Source organism: Crocodylus siamensis, chromosome 1 (genome assembly GCF_052110815.1).
Source record: "Crocodylus siamensis isolate JL-2025a chromosome 1, ASM5211081v1, whole genome shotgun sequence".
Lineage (NCBI taxonomy): Eukaryota > Metazoa > Chordata > Crocodylia > Crocodylidae > Crocodylus > Crocodylus siamensis.
In genome coordinates this window covers 127,943,780-127,964,966 of record NC_143395.1, presented here as the reverse complement: position 1 = coordinate 127,964,966, position 21,187 = coordinate 127,943,780, and the positions used below count along the sequence as shown (strand labels likewise).

General features: G+C 44.0%; 1 protein-coding gene across 1 annotated transcript in view; it reads left to right on the top strand.

Annotated features, from left to right (window-relative positions):
* Nucleotides 1–21,187, top strand: part of PRKN (parkin RBR E3 ubiquitin protein ligase) — a 1,414,145-nt gene that overhangs the window by 536,796 nt on the left and 856,162 nt on the right. Inside the window, exon 4 of the mRNA XM_090042590.1 lies at nt 18,082–18,200. Within this exon, the coding sequence (XP_089898716.1) occupies nt 18,082–18,200 (119 nt within the window). The remainder of the gene's footprint in view (nt 1–18,081; nt 18,201–21,187) is intronic.

Here is a 21,187-nt window from a genome sequence, read left to right as displayed (position 1 = left end):
CTTGAGAGAAGCCAATCTACTTTAAACCCTGACTATCTAGGTCATTTACAGATTTTAAAAATCTTGTTCTCGTCTAAGTAGGATTAGTTATATTTTAATGTAAGATCCAACTAATTAGTTTACTTGTACAGCAATGTACATTAGGATTTTGTTACATTCACTAGTCAAAAATTGCAAGATACTGCACATATACTCTAATCTAAATTAGGCAGGCGTTGTAAATAACAAGAAATGGATGATTTGGATTTTTTAAAATAAAGATATAAATTAAGTTGGGAACTTATTTGGCCATGATAATTTTGCAGGTTAAAGAATGATTGGTTAACTAACAGAAGATTAAAGACAGTAGTGCTGGGCTAGGGACAGAAATTACATATAAACTGGTATAAGTGTTCGGAAACCAGTTCAAATCTGTAGCACAACAGAAGTTCGCTATACACAAACTGCTTTCAAAATAGTCAAAACTGGAAGATAAACCTGGATGGTTATAGTATCAGACTTAACTGATTTAAGTTAAATCAGTTTATTGAACTTCTGTCCCAGATCCCCTCCATACTCAAGTTATCGCACAATCCCCCACCATTCAGTGATGCTTTGCACCTCCCCTGCAACCCCTGCCCCACACCCACAAGGGTGGATAGGCTAGCCTTGGCCTAAGCTATATGCTCCATGCAAGCAGGGAGGTGTGCTCTAGTGCCTCTTGGCTTCTGGCCTGGCCCACTGCAGGCATGTGGCTGCATTCCAGAATCAAAAGTGAATATTTAGTTCAATCTATGGAGTTGCTTGTCAGTTCAATCTATGTATCTTAGACTAACCTGTGAAGATTGAATCGATTCAGCTGCAGGGTTTTTTTTATACTTTGCCTATACTTAGCTCCTTCTACTTCTTTATACTTAGCCCTTAGTTCTTGTTGTAACTCTATCAATTATTTTAAAAGGACTCTACAGAGATGGGCAAAACTCAACAGTTGCTTTTTGCATGGCTTCATGTAAACCTTTTCTTCCACCATGATCCCTCTGGGTTTTCATCATGTATATTTTGCCTTAATTATTGCTTTTAATGAGCCAAGAATCCCAAAGCAAAAAAAATTGAAAATATATTTGTTTTATTCCATTTCACTTCTAACCCTAAATTTTGCAATTTTTTTCTGCAAATTCCTAGAACAGCTGAAGAGATTTGTATAGCTTGGCAAGTGTTCAATAAAGTTCATTTGAATGCAGTCACAAAGAAGCCTGAAACCATGGTAGTTTTATGTGGTTTTCAGTTTATTGAAAGAATTTCACACAGCTGTGTCCCCTGCACTACAGACAGAAAGCTTAAGAGGAAAGGAATAGTGATCAATATAACCTGTGAGAGAATGCAGTTCAAATAAAAACACTGGGTCAGCTACTATAATCCTTACTTAGGTTTACCCACCTAAAATGTCATATGGATTTCAATGGAAGTTTTGACTGAATAGGAACTTCAGGATCTGATCCATAGACATTATGACTGATGTTTCCTCAATAACCAACCATGCATATCAGAGTAATTGGTCTGAGTTATTAGTATTATACATAAAGCTCCACCAGTATGTTCATTGTTGAAGGAGGCAAGAAAGAAAGGTGATACTGTCCCTGAGCTTAAAATCCATATAGAAAGAGTATGCGGAACACATTGGGGTATACAGAAAATAGTTCCACTTTAGAACATCTTTTTTCTCTGTATTTGTATATAAATCAATAATGGAGGCAAGGGCAGTGTTAGAATTTCTGTGGTGGGGTAGATGGCATGTGAGTGAGCTCTGAAAAGGGATAACAAAAGAGAGACAGAATTGCCATCGGCTGAGGAAAGAATTTCAGGCAAAGAGCACAAAAAATTTAGCAGCCTTTCACATTCATGTCCGCATTCATTTTTTGGCTGGTGAAAGGTTTTTAATTAAATTAGTTCAACGAAGACACCATCAGACATTATATCAAGACTTTACATTAAAAGTTTATTCAACAGGAAATAGCTGAGGCTGCTGCCACCTGAAGATGAGCTTCCCTATGCAACTTGAAAGACTCTTTTTCAATTTTTACTATATATTTTTAGTTTTAAGCTAGCTTATCTTGTGTGTGGATTTCTGGCTATTATTATTATTATTCCTTCTGAAGAAAAAATCCTCTCTGGGAAGACTGAGACACAGCAGCCACACCAAGTTCCATCTGCCAAGAGAGTGCAGTTTGTAGATCAATTCAGAAATAAAATAAAACTTGTAATGAACAGTCAGGGAAATGGAAAAGCAACAAAAGCAGATAACTTGTCACTGTGTATTATTTTTATTAAACAAAACAAGCATTTCCCAAACAGTGATTGGATATGGAAGTAAGTGTAACATTTCCATGCCTCTCAAGGTTTTAGTCCAGCTTTTATCAAAAGGACAAGCATTCAGGTTTTGAGCTGGATAATATCAAAAGACTGACTGCTAAAGAAGGCTATTATATACATTCTAGGAAAATACCTCTGGAGAGAACTGTTCATTTGACATAGATATGCATTTGAAATCTTTCTTCCCTTCACTTCTGCAATGAACCAAGTATTATTGAAGCAGGAATTTAGGTTGCAGTTACCTGCTTTTGGGGCTTGGTCCTGAAGAACTAACAGGGGTGTGCCCAGAATCAGTGCATAGATGTGACTGTTCTGATCTCATATAACCATGTTTAAAACTCACTATCACAGTTGGAGATGGTCCTTTAAGAGAGTTGGTCTTAGCTGTCACCTGAATCATCAGCTACTTCCAGGTGAGATAAATGACCCATGTGCAGCTAACTTGTTTGTCAGTTGTAGTGAGAGCTCCATAGGTAATCTAGGCTTATGAAAGATTTTGAAAAGGTTTGGCACAGCAGGCAGGGGATGGATCTAGCTTCAGATATCCTTGCTGTGTAGGCAGAGAGATAGTGAAAAAGGCTTTGAGGGTAAGTGGCTGAACTTGGTTTCCCTGTCTTGATGTTTAAACATATATGGCTTGAACAACATCAGCATGCCTCAGAAAAGGGAATGAAATGCTGAGAGTGGTGGGAGTTCTACTAACGTGCTTGCCAGTGAGTTTGCTTGTCAGCTGCCTGAAAGCAGAGAAATTGAAGCAAAGGAGAGTAGTTGCTGAGTTTAGAAAAATGCTGGTACTCTTATATTGAGTAAAATTATTGGATGCAATGGAATTGAGTGAGTGACCTGGCCCTAAAAGTGAAATGATTCAAATATCTGTAGTTGAAAACAGGTGTTAATCTTAAACTAGAGAAATCCCATGTCAAACCAGTAACTGAAGAATTCAAGTAGAAATCCAGTTATTGAGCTTTGGAAAAGTAACTTATAATCAAATACTTCTCTGAACTCGGAGAGGAAGAACACTCAACCCTGTCCCCGTAATATATCCAATGTGACTATTGCAGGCATTTTTCACCTTTTGCTTGTGATGAAAATGCTCATTATAGCCAATGAAAAGTCTCCCATTGAGTTCAGCTGGCTTTGAAAGGTGTCATGAATTAATTGCAAAGTTGTATGGGGATATTAGGTCTTGTGCTAGAGCCAGTATTCTTTCCAAAGGAATTGTTAGTGGCAGTTTGTTACTGCCAAATCAACACTAACATGCAAAAATGAGCCTACTAATGAAGTTGCATGATGTGCTTGGGAGTTTTCTATTTTGTTTCTTGTCCCCCCTTTACTCCATGTCTTTGTTCCATTCCTGCCCCCAGATGCATGTTTTTCTTAAAATCAAGAGGTAGGGAATCGAATTGTTCCAGGCAACTGAAAGCTTCACCCAGATGAAGACTACTATTTATATATTTATTTTTTAATACCATGATAGCATGTTTTATGCACTGTGGCTTTAATTACAAATCTTTTCTTATTCATTTAAGGAGATTGTGGCAGTGCACATATGGGTGCATGCCACTTTCAGGCCTGATTCCAGGAGCCATTTTGAGAATCAAGTATATAAATGCTGCAGTTTGCTGTTGCCAGCCTAGGTGGAAACATTGCCTAGCTAAGCTGCAGCAGGAACATGTGGAGGTAAGGGTAAGAGCTTATGGGGATGGCTAGGAGGTTCTTGGTCCTGGTCATGACCTAAAACTGCACCCTTCCAGGCTTGGGTGGCCTGGTGGGGCTCCTAGTGGTGTGGGAGCCCCCAGGAAATGCCAGGCCAGTTACCCCCGTGGTGAAAGGCAGGTCAGAGTGCCTTAACCCCTAACCCCCACAATTTGGTGGGCACAAGGGCCAGGCACAGTTGCAGCCACCTGGCCCTGCAGGGGAGGGAGGCCCTGGAGGCCCCTGGTTCAGGATAGTCGTGTGGCCCTGGAGAGAGAGAAGCAGTTGTGAAGGCCCTGAGAGGGCAGGGATGTAGATGGCCCTGCATGGAGTAGGGTTGAACGGGAGTAGACTTGATGGGCTGTGCATGATGGGGGCTGACTCGGGCTGCACAGGGAGTAGGCCTGAAGGGCAGTCCTAGGGGTGCGTTGAGTAGGGCCAAACTGGGAGTAAGCCTGAAAGGCAGCGCAAGGGCCAGCCTCACGAGTAATTTATTGGGAAGACAATGAGCAGACTCCAGGGTGGGGCATGGTGTAGAGGCCCTAGATTGGGCACAGTAGGAATCCCATGTGTGGGGAGTAGGCCAAGGTATGTTTTTTGGATGCCTGAGTCTGTACTTGGGCATGAGGATGAATAGAGAGGCTCAGCCAGGAAGCTAGGGGTGAGTCCTGACTCCAGTAAGCCCTCTGCTGAGAGGAGGCTGAGTGTGAGTCAAAAATTACAGCAAGGGAGAGCATAATGACCTGCTGTTCCAGGGAGGAGGGAGAGTCCCTGTGAGACCCAGGAGCACTGGTTGTAGTATGAGGGAACTGTGTGTGTGTGGCTTGGGATGCAGTACAGGGGTGTTTGGAACTGCATACATAGGTCCAGGAGAACAGAGCTGTCAAAGGGCAGCCTCCCATCTAATTAAGACACTAATTACTAAACACCAAGGTGTGGCAAGCGAAAGAGGTGGATAGTTAGCTCAGAAACGGGTGAATGTCTAACTGGCCCTGGGAAGGCCCCCTGTTGTAGAGATATTAAAGACTTTACCTCTCTGTGTTTCATAGTTTCATAGTAGCTAGAGTCGGAAGGGACCTAGGTAGATCATCTAGTCCGACCCCCTGCCTTAGCAGGAAAGAGCACCGGGGTCAGATGACCCCGGCAAGGTGCTCATCTAACTTCCTTTTAAAAATCCCCAGGCTAGGAGCCTGCACCACTTCCCCTGGAAGCTGGTTCCAGGCCCTAGCCACCCTGACTGTGAAGTAGCGCCTCCTAATATCTAATCTAAACTTACCCTCCGCCAGTTTGTGACCGTTATTCCTGGTCACTCCTGGCAGCGCACGGGGGAACAGGGACTCCCCCAATACCTGCTGATCCCCCCTGACCAGTTTGTAGCAGGCCACAAGGTCCCCCCTTAGCCTTCTCTTGTGGAGGCTAAACAGGTTCAGGTCCCGTAGCCTATCCTCATAAGGCCTGCCCTGCTGACCCCTGATCATACGAGTGGCCCTCCTCTGAACTCTTTCCATATTGTCCACGTCCCTCTTGAAGTGTGGCGCCCAGAACTGGACGCAGTACTCCAGCTGCGGCCTGACCAGTGCCGCATAGAGGGGGAGGATCACCTCCCTGGACCTGCTCGAGATGCATCTGTGGATGCATGACAGGGTACGATTGGCCTTCTTGACTGCCTCCCCACACTGCCGGCCCATGTTCATCGTGGAGTCAATGACGACTCCAAGATCCTTTTCCGTCTCCGTGCTGGCAAGAGGGGAGTTCCCCAACCTGTAAGTGTGGTGCCGGTTCTTCCTCCCCATGTGCAACACCTTGCACTTATCAGTGTTAAACCCCATCCTATTCTCATCCGCCCACCGTTGCAACCTGTCAAGGTCAGCTTGTAGCCTATTGCACCCTTCTAGTGCACCCACATCCCCCCACATCTTAGTATCATCAGCAAACTTGAACAGGGTGCTTTCTACCCCCTCATCCAAGTCACTGATGAAGATGTTGAACAGTGCGGGCCCGAGGACCGAGCCCTGCGGAACCCCACTGCCCACATCCTTCCTGTTAGATGGTCTTGTAATCTATATTGGACAGAAATTAAGTTTATTAATATAAGAATTCTTGACGTATCAGTTGCTAGCAGTCTGACTCACCTAGGGACATTGAAGTGCCCCAAACAGCTCTGTTTTGCTTGGTCAAGCCAGGAAGTACTAGGGAAAACATTAATGCTGATCAGAGCAAAATCCCAGACATTTGAGTATGTTTTTAAAAAAGCCACCTGGATGGAGACCAGAGGATCCAAAAGGAGGACATGTCTCGGAAAACCTGGACATATGGTAACCCTAGTATTGGAGAAAGGGCAGGCAGGTATATACTAGCCCACTAATGGTTGACAACTACTTAACTGATGCTTGACCTTATAACTAGAGGATTCCTGCCAAGCACATGTGTGGAGCATGGATCAGAAAGGTGACAGACATTGCTGTCACTGTTCCTTCTTGGAAAACAAGAACTACAGGTTTAAGTACAATTATTTCTTAAACCTTTTATAAGACTATGAAATTAACTAGTAGATTTTCACTTCTGTGTGTCCTATGCATACCTTCAGTATTAGAACTAACACTTAAAACTGGGTGGGGCTGTAGTGTTTTTAATTGGTAATTTGCTGCATGCTCTCATTCTAGCTGAGTGTCAGTGTTATAAAATATTAATGGAAAACTTCATAAAAACCCACAGAATGATTCAGTCAATCTGTGATTGAATGATGGAAGACAAAGTGATAAGGTTTCATAGTTTCTAGGGTCGGAAGGAACCTAAGTAGATCATCTAGTCCAACCCCCTGCCATGGCAGGAAAGAGTACTGGGGTCAAACAACCCCAGCAAGATGTTCATCCAACCTCCTCTTAAAAACCCCCAGGGTAGGAGCCAGCACCACTTCTCATGGAAGTTGGTTCCAGATCCTAGCCGCCCTGACCGTGAAGTAGCGCTTCCTGATATCAAGCCTAAACCTGCCCTGTGCCAGCTTGTGACAGTTATTCCTGGTCACTCCTGGCAGTGCACAGGGGAATAGTGACTCCCCCAATGCCTGCTGATTCCCCCCTGACTAGTTTATAACAGGCCACTAGATCCCCGCTCAGCCTTCTCTTTTGGAGGCTGAACAGGTTCAGGTCCCATAGCCTCTCCTCACAGGGCCTGCCCTGCTGTCCACTGATCATGCGAGTGGCCCTCCTCTGGACCCTCTCCATGCTGTCCACATCCCTCTTGAAGTGCGGTGCCCAGAACTGGATGCAGTACTCCAACTGAAGCCTGACCAGTGCACATAGAGGGGGAGGATCACCTCTTTGGACCTGCTCGAGATGCATCTGTGGATGCATGACAAGGTACGGTTGGCCTTCCTGACTGCCTCCCCACACTGCCGGCCCATGTTCATCTTGGAGTCAATTCTGACTCCAAGATCCTTTTCCGCCTCTGTGCTGACAAGAGGGGAGTTCCCCAACCTGTAGGTATGGTGCCAGTTGTTCCTCCCCAGGTGCATCACCTTGCAGTTGTCTGTGTTGAATCCCATCCTGTTCACATCCACCCACCCTTGTAACCTGTCTAGGTCTGATTGTAGCCTGATGCTTCCTTCTAGTGTGCCCACATCCCCCCACATCTTAGTGTCATCAGCAAATTTGAACAGGGTGCTTTTTACCCCCTCGTCCAAATCACTGATGAAGTTGTTGAACAGTGCGGGCCCGAGGACCGAGCCCTGCGGAACCCCACTGCCCACGTCCCTTCAGGTTGAGAAGGACCCATCCACTACCACCCTCTGGGTGCAGCCCTCCAGCCAGTTGGTGACCCAATTGACTGTGGGCGTCAACACCACAGTCCCCCTGTTTCTTAATGAGAACGGGGTGAGAGACTGTGTCGAATGCCTTCTGGAAGTCCAGGAAAACTATGTCCACTGCTACCTCTGCATCTAATGATCTGGTAATCTGATTGTAGAAGGCCACCAGGTTGGTCTGATAGGACCTGCCACTGGTGAACCCGTGTTGGTTGCCCCTAAGCATGCAGTCCCCTGCTGGCCCCTCCTGGATGTGTGCCAGCATAATTTTCTCAAACAGCTTGCCTAGGATCGAAGTAAGACTAACTGGCCTATAGTTTCCTGGGTCCTCCTTCCTCCCCTTTTTGAAGATGGGAACCACGTTGGCCCTCTTCCAGTCCTCCAGGACCACACCAGAGCACCACGAGTGCTCATAAAGCTGTGCCGGGGTCCTGCAATGACCTCGGCCAATTCCTTTAGGGTGGAGATCATCCGGGCCGGCTGACTTGAATACATCCTGCCCCTCCAGAAGCTCCCTAACTAGTTCCTCGCTAACCTTTGGCCCAGGTGTGCCTCCCCTGGGGCCCGAGGGGGGCCCCAGCAGGGAGGTGGCTGCTCTGGTCCCTACTTAGGAAGACAGAGACAAAGAAACTGTTAAACATGTTAGCTTTGTCAACTGGTGTGACAACCAAATTTCCCAATGCGTCCTGCAAGGGCCCCATGTTACCCGGGACCTTCTTTTTGCCCCATATGTATTTAAAAAAGGACTTCTTATTGTCCTTAATCTGAGAAGCTAGTCCTAATTTCATCTCTGCCTTGGCCTTCCTAACTGCCCCCCTACATCCCCGAGCAACTGCAGAATAGTCATCCCTGGTGATGACCCCTTCTTTCCATTGGGTGTACGCCTCCTTTTTAGCAAGGAGACATTCCCAGATGCTTTTGGTGAGCCACAGAGGCTTGTGTGCTCTCCTGCTCCCGTTGATCCTCACTGGGATTACCTTCCTTTGGACTTGGAGGATCGCCTCCTTAAGGAGCGACCACTCTCCTTGGACATCTGGCTCCCCTCCCCTCTGGGACCTCAGCGCATCCCCAACTATCCTCCTTAGCTCGTTGAAGTTTGCCCTTCTAAAGTCTAGGGCTGCTGCCTTGCTGAATGCCTTTGCCACCTTGAGCTGGATGGTGGATGGTTGAGCAGTCTTAATGATTGCTGGTATTGTGCTATGATTATATTTTTGCGTTTAAGTTCACTTCAGAGAAGATATATAACGTGTATGAAGTGGATCCCTTTCCCCTCCCCCCACCCCCCATCCAAATAGGGGATACACTGGTATATAATCTACTCACTAAAATCCAGACTGGTATTTTCTGTTCATAGGGATAACTGATGTTATATTGCCATGGTCTGTTTAGTACAGCATGACAGCTCTTGGCATGTATACCTTTAATTTTGACTGGTTTTACCCACGTGCCTAGTGATGCTGTTCAATATGCAGGCCTAATACTGTGACTATAGGAATGTGAGATTCATACTAATTTATCTGCATAAAATGGCTGATGGGTTGCTACAAATCTCTCTTTACTCCCTTCCCCAAAATTGGTGCATCTCCCCTGTAGTGCTCTCAATCTCTGGCTGCCTTACTTTAGAAAAGATGACCCAAAAATTATTCTGTGTCTTTGTATGAATTTTTCTTGCTTAACTGCTTCAGGTAGATCTATTCTAAACACATTTTCTTGCATGTTAAAGGTGTGGCAGAAAGCCACCTTGGTTTCTCCCCAAAATCTCTGCCCTGTGACAATGTGATTAGATGGGCCAGCACAGAGGATTCACACCTCAGCCTGTCTCTTCAGGTAACCTGAACTGGCTGCACTCCTGAGGGAGGGGGGAAACCTGCTCCCTCTGCCTACGTGACTGGCATCTGTTACCTGGGTGAGGGGCATCTACCTGGGGAGCTGGAATCTGCCCGGTAACAGGTGATGTATTTCAAATTGGTTGGCCGACAGCCAACTGGGGCTGACCTCCACTGGCCCAGGTGAATGAGGTCACAGGGGCTATATAGGTTGGGGGGGGGAGGATGCTCGCTCTCTTCAGCCATGTGATGAAGCAGCAGCAAAGCAGGGGAGACAGAGAAGCCTTACCATCTGGACCTAGCTCTCTCTCTCACCCCAAGACTCCAGAAGGGAAGCTCAACCAGCCTCTGGAAGATGCTTGTGAGTAAGCTACTCGAGATCTGGTTAGATATCTAGCTGGCAGTAACATAGATGCGTAATCAAAAGGCTACCTCAGACACACTGTTTGTTCTTTAGGATTTCTAGGATATTGCTCAGTCCTGTACCCTAGTTTACCCTACCCCTTGTAATCAATAAAGTTCTCTTTTTTGACTGGTGTGGGAGACTTATTGAGGGGTGGGTCTAAATTATGCCTAAGAGACCCCTTAGGTCTGCAGACTAAGGGAGACTTTACTTTTTGCCCCCTTGACTTGGGGAAGTGCCCCAAGTGTCTGTACTGGGTCAAGTACCCTTTGGACTATTAGGCCTGTGTTTCCCCAAGGACACAGGGCCGAGACAGTCCCTTCTCGGGGTGGTGGCGCGACGTTACCCCCAGACTAGCGAGTGTGCTCTGGGAGAGGGGTCGGCCAAGCATAAGGCGTCCCTAGGGAGGCATTCGGAGTCTGGAAGGTGGTCGGGCGCAGGGAGGTGGGTGGCTCAACATAGGAGCACCCCCTACTGGCCCGCCACAAAAGGTACTGGGTTTTGGTCATTTTTTTTGCTTTTTTGAGGTGGGGGTAGGGTTCATGAAAAGGAAGTCGGTAAAAGCAACCATTGGGCTAACATATTGCAATTTCAAGATTTACTCTATATGGGGAAACTAGCAATCTAGACCTCTAATATCCCTTGTTTTTATTGTGACAGTCAGCTGGGTGATTTCTGCCAAGTTAATCTTCATATTCATATATGTCATAATACAGTTATTTCTCAGGAATAACTAGTTTGGGCACTATCTCAGAAAGCAGCTGGAAATTGAGATCCTAGCTCCAAGAAACTTGCACCTTACAGCACTTCATTTGTTAGCCTTATTCCCATATTAAGCAGCCATTTAAAAATAGTGCAAGCTGTTTTTAAACCTGTGTTTCTAACATCACCCTTAATTTTTTTTAAAATTTGTATGTCTTTGCTTCCTAGTTGAAATTAAGCTTACTCCAGTAGAACATGAATAGTATTTGGTAGCTTTTCCAAAATTAATTTTGGTGGAGAGGACTAGTTTCTGTCTAGGTACAGGTAGACAGATAACTAGATTATCAAAACTACAACCTGTTTGTCACTAACTGCTGCTCTCAACAGTGTTACCAGGTACTGGATAAGCAAATACATTGACTTCATTTTAATTCTGGAGGTGCTTCCAGCTCAGAACTAATTACTAATGAATTGGAGTTCTAATGTTTACTTATGAGAATTACCATTTACTGACGATAGATCCACCTGGCCCAGTATCCTATGGCTATGGACCTACCTATCTTGCAGTGAGGGACAGCAATTTTCATGGCTTGGTCAAAACCCAAAAGCCAATTTCTCAGTCATTTTTTGGCAGCCCCAGCCCTCGGTGTTGATTGGAAAGGCCTGGGAGGAGGAAGGATGATGGGGTAGCTGCCATTCTGACCACTAGCTACTCTTTGTGCAGCCCCACCCCTCAGTGCTAATTGGCAGAGAAGCATGTGGAGGCAGTCACCATCTTGGTAGCTACCCTTTTTACAACCTTGCCAGCCTGTGCCTTCTCCTGGATGAGTTGTGAGGCCGGGCCATGAGGCTGAGCCATGGCTAAAGTGAAGACTATTGGCTCCCACTGGGGAACCAACATTTTATTTTCATTAAGTTTGGGTTTTTTGGTTGATTTTTTTCTTGGGAAATCATGGCCAATGCCACTTTTCTTGGTGATCACAGAGATCATAGAAAATTAGGGTTGGACGGTAACTCAGGAGATCTGGTCCAATTCTCTGCTCAAAGAAGGACCATCCCCCACTAGATCATCCCAGCCAAGTCTTTGTCTAGCTGGGTCTTAAAAACCTCCAAGGATGAAGATTCCACAAGTTCTCTGGTTAATCTGTTCTAGTATTTTACGACCCTCCTAGTGAGAAAAGTCTTCCTCCTTTTTTGTTAAATAGACCTGGATGGGGTAGAGGAGGCTAGGGCTAGCAGGGTCTCAATCCAGCTGCCTGGAGCCAGGGCAGCAGCTGGGGTGTGGCTATGGCCAGTCAAACTCCAGTTTCCTGTGGTGCATACCGCTCCTATGTGCTCCCCACCACTCTTTTCAGTGGTGGGATTTTTTTTCCCCTTTACACCAGGATCTTTCAGTGTCAAAGAAAACTTGATACACTGCTAATTAGCAGCCCAGCAAGCCAGCACACATGCAGTGTATTCAGTGTGCAGTGCCTCTAATGGTTTTGAGGTGCCACAAACTGCACATGTGTGCTCATCAGGATGTGCCCTATAAGATTTTCTTTTTGTCCAGTTCTCCAATTTGTCAAGGTGTCTGAATCCTAGCCCTACCGTCCAGTATGCTCCCCTTATCTTGGTGTCACCTGCGAACTTGCTGAGGGTGCACTCAATCCCATCTTCCAGTTCATTAATGAAAATATTGAACAAACCCAGCCTTGGAACTGACCCCTGGGGCACTCCACTTGATACCGGCTGCCAACTAGACATCGAAGCCATTGACTGCTACCCTCTGAGCCTGATGATCCAGCCAGTCCTGAAAACTTCAGTCTTGATATTACAGCATGTCATTGAGTTTCCTCATTCTTGATCTGGACATATCATATCCATAATGTCAATATCATTATTTACTGCTAAGCATTCAAGTTCCCCCACCTTTGATCTTAAATTTCTATAATTAGTATAGAAGAATGTGCACTTTTTCTTGTTGCCACCTTGGCTACTTCTGTGTGACCTTTTACTCTTGTGCTCGTCTTCACCCTGTTTTTGTTTGTTTTTGGTTGTATGGTTGTTTGTTTGTTTTCACTGTTTCATCCATATAGGGTATGTCAGACTGAACTGTGTGCTGTTCCACACCTGTCATCCCTGCCCCCCACCCTGTCCTTTTTCTTGTTTAAAGCTGCTCTGCCACCGTTTTAATGTCACATGCCAGCAGTTTGGTACCTTTTGGCCTTGGGTCAAGACCAGACTTTCTATTGAGGCTCCCATGTTCCAAAAGGCCTCCCAGTTCCTAATAAGCCTAAACCCTTTCTCCCTACTACAGCAGTCTCAGCCATCCATTGAAATTCTGGAGCTCTGCCTATCTACCTGGCCCTGTATGTGGCACTAGAAGCATTTCAAAGAAGGCTACCATAGAGGTCTTGGGCTTCAGCCTCCTACCTAGCAGCATAAATTTAGCTTCCACAACCTCTGCTACTCTTACCCATGTTGTTGGTACCCACATGGGCCACAGCCATCTGCTCCTCCCCAGCTCTGACTAGCATCCTATGTACACATCTCGTGAAGTCCACTACCTTTACACTTGACACTCAAGTCACCATGAGGTCCTCTCAGATATCACAAACCAAGTTATCTATGGGTGCATACATGCATACTCACTTTCTGACAGTTAAGTCCAACTTAACTTTTAAAGTTGACCTAACTGTCAGAGCACATGCATGCAGGTGGATCAGAGTTCATTTAAATGTGGTACAACATAATATACCTCTGCAGCGTATTACTTTGAGTTGCATTAGTTAAGTCAACTTAGCTGCCACCTTGTCAAGGAGCTATACACGTGTATACTCCAGTATGGCTTAACTAAATCTATGTGGTTTAAGTTGACTTAGCATGTGTACCATAGAGGTCTTGGGCTTCAGCCTCCTACCTAGCAGCATAAATTTAGCTTCCACAACCTCTGCTACTCTTACCCATGTTGTTGGTACCCACATGGGCCACAGCCATCTGCTCCTCCCCAGCTCTGACTAGCATCCTATGTACACATCTCGTAAAGTCCACTACCTTTACACTTGACACTCAAGTCACCATGAGGTCCTCTCAGATATCACAAACCAAGTTATCTATGGGTGCATACATACATACTCACTTTCTGACAGTTAAGTCCAACTTAACTTTTAAAGTTGACCTAACTGTCAGAGCACATGCATGCAGGTGGATCAGAGTTCATTTAAATGTGGTACAACATAATATACCTCTGCAGCGTATTACTTTGAGTTGCATTAGTTAAGTCAACTTAGCTGCCACCTTGTCAAGGAGCTATACACGTGTATACTCCAGTATGGCTTAACTAAATCTATGTGGTTTAAGTTGACTTAGCATGTGTTTATGCACCTTATGTGTCTAATGATTAAATTGCCCACTACTACCACTCCTCTAAGGGAAGGAACCTCAGTGCAAGAGGGCACTGTAACATCAGCTGGAAGGTGGGTGCCATCTAAGGGCATTTCCCTCCTTCCCCACTTGAAGCCCTCTATCCCCAAGGGTCTCATCCTCTTCAGCAGCATGGGAGCTGTTACAGCAGAAGTGGAACTGTTCTACAATGTCCCTGAAAGCCTGTGAACTTCTCTGCCTCCCGTAGCTCCTTCAGTTTTGCCACCCTAACCATGAGATAATATACTTGCTGTCCTAGAACCAGGAGTTCCTTGAACCAGGTGCACCCATGACACCTGCCCTTGGGCAGATGCATGCTGCACTTGGTGCAATAAAGTGGGTAGCCCCCATGCTGCTGCTGGACTTCTATCTGCATGCATTTTTTTTAAGTGTTAAAACTTAGTTTCTGTTTTTAAGAAGGCTTTGATTTATGGGTTCCCTTAGACTAAAAACTTTCAACTTACAGATTGACCTTCTGTTTAGCATTACTCTGCCGTAATTACAGCTAATTATCAAACAAGGGACGTAAGTATTGATCTAACTGCTGAGTTTTAGCTATGTCTGCAAAATATCTAGGTTAGTTAGCCTTAATTAAAGAAAGAACTTACCTTAAAAACTCCCCTTCAGAGAGGGGGATGGCAATCTGACCTGCAAATTACTTGCATGCTACCCTGTTTTGCCCTTCCTGTTCACTCACTCCCTGGCTTTTCTGGGCCTGGACTGGTTCAACTCCCTTGTTAAGGTTTTTGTCAGACACAGGCAGCAATCACTCAACTAACAGCACTCACCAACTGCTCAGACCACAAGGCCCAAGAAAGCCAAACAAAGAAAGGCTCACCAAATTATATTATGTTATTTATTTAATTACTTTCAGTAATTTTTGTGTTTTAATTTTAATCATGGTTGAGTAAAATATCCTTTGAGCAAGTACAATGACCTTTAGTTTACAGATCTAGATATGTGGCCAACAATTTTCAGCAGACCTAAATTAGTTAATTCTGTTCTCTTGCATTTATGTTCAGTGAGTCATTTTTCTATTCCCCATCCCTTCTTCCCCACCCCCACCCAGTGAAATATAAAGAAAAGAGTGGGTGATGTAAAGGAAAAAATAACCTTGTTAGATGCATCACTATTCTAGAAATGTCCTTGTGTTTCTTAGAGTTTGGAAATGGATTGGAGGTGCTTCTTCTGAATATTGCTAAGGCTTCACTAGGAAGCTGCTGCTTTTGATAATGCAATCATGTAAATATTCTCTGGAAACACCTAGACTATCTCCTCTCTTGACCTAGGTGGCTCATTGGTGAGTTGGGTTTAAAAGCTAGTTGCACTGCATGTGTAGGAAATCAATTAGTGTAAATAATATATTTGGATCAACTATCATGCAACAATACACAGCAGTTTTTTGGGGTCGCCTTCAGAACAACTAAACAGAGAGCTTATTTTGTTTAGAGGAGACTTTTTTCAGATCTCAAATAGTGGAAGTTGGGCACCAAATCCTCAAAGTTGAGTGCCAAACCTCACTTGGCTGAATAACTTTTAAGTTTTCTTTTAAGGGTGGTGGTGGTGGGGATTAGTCTGGACAAGTGTGTGTATAGGTTTCTTTGTTTTAAATATTGGGCTTTTTGGATAATGAAATTCCACTGTGATAATGCGACATGATTTTGCAGCCAGACATCCTTTCAATATTAATGGAAAGTTTGAATCTGCCTCAACTTTGTAGCTTGGGTACATCCTGCATTTTAATTTGTTCTACTTGGGTCTATGATTCAGTCTTTTTTTTTTTAACTGGGGTATGTGTCTCCCAGGAGTATGCAATCCTTTGTCAAGAGACATGTGCCTTTATTTAAACAATGGTAGTGGAGGTTCCAATCAGTCAGTGGGTGGTGAGTAATAATGTTGCCTCATGTCTACATCCATGAACATAGACATGCAGTGGGTATATGGGCTACAAGCAGAAATATTTTGCAGGTGAAACGGCATGCTAAGAAAAAAAAATTTTGAACCACTGTTCTAGATTAAGTGTAACATTCTTGAGCAGGGGTGATGCCTCCACTGAATATTGTCCAGTTGTGGGTATCAAACTTGAAGAATGATATGGACAAATTGGAATGAGTTCAGAGGAGAGTACCAGAAGAAAACCTGACATACAAGGAAAGGTTGAAACATGCATGATTTGTTCAATGTAAAGAAGGGTAGATCTGATATTTCCTCAAATAAAGAAGGGTTATTGTAAGAAGGCGATGATCAGTTGTTCTCTGCCTCTGTACAGCAGACAGGATGAGAAGTGACATGCCTTGATTTCAACAAAGGACAGGGAGCTTGGATAACGGTCACTTTCTAACTATGAAGGCAATAAAGCACTGAAACAAATTAGCTGGCAAGAGGTCACTGGCAGAGGTCACTTAGTCACTGGCAGCTTTTTAAGTGTAGGTTTGACAAATGTTTAGCTGGATGGTTTAGGCAGGTGATCCCTTCCTGTCCTTTGAATCTATACAATAAGCTTGATTTATTCTCTTAGAACTGGCAGTAATTTTCCTGAGGAAAACACCACAAAATGTATGGATTGCTCAAAGCAGTAACCTGGATGGCACAGAAGATCAAAATCAAGCTCTTTACCCCAGGCCTACAAAATTTTTGCATATCGAATAATGTCCTATCCTAAAGCTTTCACAGCATTGTGTGTATATTCAGTTTATTTTGGTTGTAAATGTGCTTGGCCTAATACCTTAGCAGCAATTTACTAACACTTGCTGACTAGGTTAGGTTAAGGAAATGTGTTTTAATCTTCAGTGTATAAAATGAAACTTGCTAAATTACATTGTTTGTTCCCTTGTTGTGGTTTGAATCGCATTCATATTTTTTACTTCATCCAAGGGACCTATCATACAGTTTGGACTTGATTAAAGTTTAAGTCAGACAAATTTGGACTAGAAATAAGGTACTCTTTACTACTGAAGGTAATTAATCATTCAACAACTTTTAAAGGCTGCAGTAGATTCTTCTCCCTGGAAATTATCAAGAGTGCAGACAGAAGTGACAATTTCTGCCAGATCTGGCCACAGAAAGCAATGTATAGCCATGACCAAACATGAGTGCACAGTGACAGACATCATAAAAAACGGCCAGTCTGGTGAAAATCTGATGCCTCATTGCATAAGGTATCAGATAAAGATGTTTCAAAATGTAGCATCTACTGTAACTGGTGTCTGCAGAGCTCTCAACATGTCACTGTTTTCAGAATGGGAGGGGGAGAAGGGAGTGGAAAGAGTTTCAGTCTGGGGTTTTTGTATTTTTGTTTCTTTTTAGCCACCCAGAGTGCGGGGCAGGTGTATTGGAGCCGCTTGGGTCTAATTCACCTATACCACCATTCAGCACCAGATGGGGAGTCCCAAGAATGAGCTACCCCACAACCTTCCCCTCCTTCCCCTACCACCCATTCTGAAAAACAGGGAGCACTGGCAGAGAGTCTTGGCTACTGCCGTGGGAACCTGGCTACCGGCTCCCAGCTGGCAGCTACGTTCCCCTCCCCCCTCTGCCCCGCCCCCCCGAACCAACAGTGAACTTCTGTTTGCTCTGGGGTAACAAGAATCGTTCTGAGTTACAGCTGGGAGCTGCACTTCTGCTACACCTCGTATAAAGATAGCTTATATTCTAGAGGGGGAAAAATTTAATCGGTCCACAGTTGTCAGACATGAAGTAGAAATTTAAATTCATGGAAGTCTTCTATCTGTGTTGCAAAGGTCAGACCAGATTAGCAGAAATGGTTCCTTCTAGCCTTAAACTTTGTAAAAGTATTAAATTGGTAAATGTGTTGAATTTACTATTTCTCTATCTAATTCTTTCTCCTCTGATTTTGGTTTGGTATAAAATAAATATTTTTCTTTCCTTTTTACCAACAGGTGCATCTGGTTATAACAGCTTTTATGTTTTCTGCAAAAGTTTCTGTCAAGCTGTGAAACCTGGAAAGCTCAGGGTGCGCTGCAGTATGTGTAAACAAGGGACACTGACTCTATCAAGAGTAAGTAAGAGTTTTTCAAACTTTTAAAATAGGTAAAAACTAGATATAGTTAGACACAGTTGAGGAGTTTTAATTGTAATTGAAAGCTTGGAATATTAAGTTGAATGTTAGTATTTACTTAACCCTCCATTTGTGTCCCTATTTGGTTTCTTTCTTTGTTTTTTGTTTTGTTTTGTTTTAGGAGTTCATTATGGGAAGCCATTTCAAACTTGAGCTCCGATTCTGCAAAACTTTAAGCAGAGGCTTACGTCTTATGCCATGTGAGGAGTCCAGCTAAGAAAATGACACTTCATAGTTGCTAAATTTTAAATTTTAGTCTTTTTTAGGATCAGAGTTATGGCTGCTTGTTTCAGAGTATGTTACATCTAGGTCCCATGAAGCCTTATACACCAAAGGCTGATATTAGAGAAGGATGGTGGACCAGACTGTTTTCCTGATTTAATAATTCAGGTTCCTGAATTACAGGGAAGGATTTAAATGGTGCTGGTCTTATTAACCTCACAGGCAGTTACCATATTTAACAGGTCAAAACAAGAAAGGGTTATTTTTGGCAGGTGTAGAATGAGAAGGTAATTCATTCTGTTGGGATCAATTTGCCTCCTGAAAAGGAAGGTTGTTTGTATAATTACATCTGCAAAAAGAGTTTTTGAAGGTGGTTTTTGCTTTTTTTTTTTTTTGTCTTGAGTCACTTTGGTGTTCATACTGCTGGTAGGGTGACCACCTTTTCAAAATTGAAAGGTGAGACACATGCCCTCCCCTCTCAGCACAGGAGCACAGCCAGACTAGAGCTGAGTGGAGCCCATGGGTGGGGCGGGGGAGGATGTGGGCACCTACTGTGGGTTTGGGGCTCCGCACCCTGCTGCTCTTCTGCCAGGAGCTCTGCACCAGCCACACCATCATGGTGAGGTCCCCCCTGCCCAACCAGCAGCAGTGGGGGATACAATCCCATACCACCCCTGCTTCTGCCAGGCAGGCAGGGAGCAACTTGCCATGGCAGTGGGGCTGATGCAAAGCTCCCAGGGCAGGAAGCCCTGAACCCACAGTGGATAGCCTGCATCCCCACCCCACTCCACCCGCCACACAAATTTGAGGGGGGGCACATGCCCTCCCATTCCCCCCTGGGAGTGCACCAGTGTCGGGTTGCTGCCCCTACCTCACCACCCCCTTGAATGAGCTGCCCATGGCTCTATTCCCTTCTCCACCCCAGGCTCCAGCTATCGCCCCAGCCCCACTCCCTCCCTCACTGTGTGGGGGCCTTAGTCTGTCTCCCTTATGTTTCTTCCTCTTCCCCACCCCCCCGCTTGCCTGACAGGAGCTGTTTTCCATCACTGCCTGGCTGTATTCCCAGCCATGTGCACATGCCCATGTCCTGCTACCCTCAGCCCTAAGCAGCCTCTTGCAAACTGGAACTCTGACAGTTTGCAAGGGGGAACCTGCCATTTCCTGTATTTTTCTGCCATGAATGGAAAATCCAGATCCCCAGGACAAATGCTCTGGAGTCATTCAGCCTGTGACTGGGACTTGATGTTCACGTTTCGGGACTGTCCCACCCAATTAGAGGTGGGTGGTTATCCTAACTGACGGTGAGTGAGAGCCCTTCCTATGATGGGACCTGGAGTCAGTCACCTGAGGCTGTTGCATGATTTGTTTCTTTTGACTTCTCAGAAAAGCTGAGCACCCTCAGTCATACAGGTTTCAAGGAGACCTATGTGGTGATTACCATCTGTTGAAAACAGAAGCTTCATTTTTCAAGTGTCTAGATTTGGCTTTCAGGTTTGGTTCTTGTAAGACTGCTAAGTTGTACTTTTTATGTTCTTGTACAGTGCCATGATACTTTTGTATGCATCTGTCTAGCTCTGTAAAAGATAATTTAAATCCCTAAATCTGTATTCTCACTGAAATAATAATAATAAGCATACAGTGCAACATGTAGATAAATTCCCATCAAACCCTTACACACTTATGTGCACACAATTTTTCCTGAATTACTTGAAGCTCAAACTTTTATAGAGGCTTTGAAGAAGTATAATTTTATAGCATTTCAGTCAAACACTTAAATGCATCTGAACTTATTTTTAATGATATGTCATTCTGAATTGAAGACTCTCACAGAATATGGGGAGGGGAAGTACTTTCTTCCTTCTGAACTTGAAGAAATTAATTACTAGTTACAGTCATCTTACTATTTCTAACAAGAGAAAGGAGGGTCATAAATTAGTGGTTGCAGGATGAACCCAAGTCTCCTGAGCAATCAGTTGTGTGCTAATAGCAATTCCTGCTGTAGTCTTGCATAAGACATTTTAGTGAGCTTTTCAAAAGCTTTCTCTAATTTTGATTATCCCAGATCTGGATATCCTACTCTTAAGCACCTGGTTCAACATTTTATAGATTTGTATATCTAAAGTTAGGGACCTTATTTGGGAATCTGAATAAGCTGCCTGATTTTTAGAGGTACTGAGTGTTTCTAGTGTTTGTGGACTTAATTTGAAATTCAGTATTCAGCAGTTCTGAAAATCAGATTTTCTTGGTCTTAACTTTTCTACTTTAGTTTCATTTGGCTATAAAATGAAGACAACTATTCTTGCTTTTGTCAGAGCTCCTTAAAGAGTGTTGACCATAAATAGGACTACGTATTTGCTCTTTAACCAGAAAAGAACTATGGGGATTCATGGTAAGGCCTATACTTTTTTTATTTTATTGTATTTTAAGACTTTCCAGAGCTGAAGTGCCATCACTAGATTAGATAGCAATGAGCTTCAAAGGACCAAGAATATGGATCCAACTACATAAAATATTTAAATAGTCCTTCTTTTTCATAAGTCACACTTTCAATGCTTAATGAAGTTGTCATTACCTCATGATTTAAAACATCATTACCTCATTCTCATTTGAAAATTAAATGATTTTAATTCATACTTACAGTCACTTTGGTTCGTATTTAAACAAATATTGTGATTACTACTGGAAAAATAATATTTCAGTAGAGG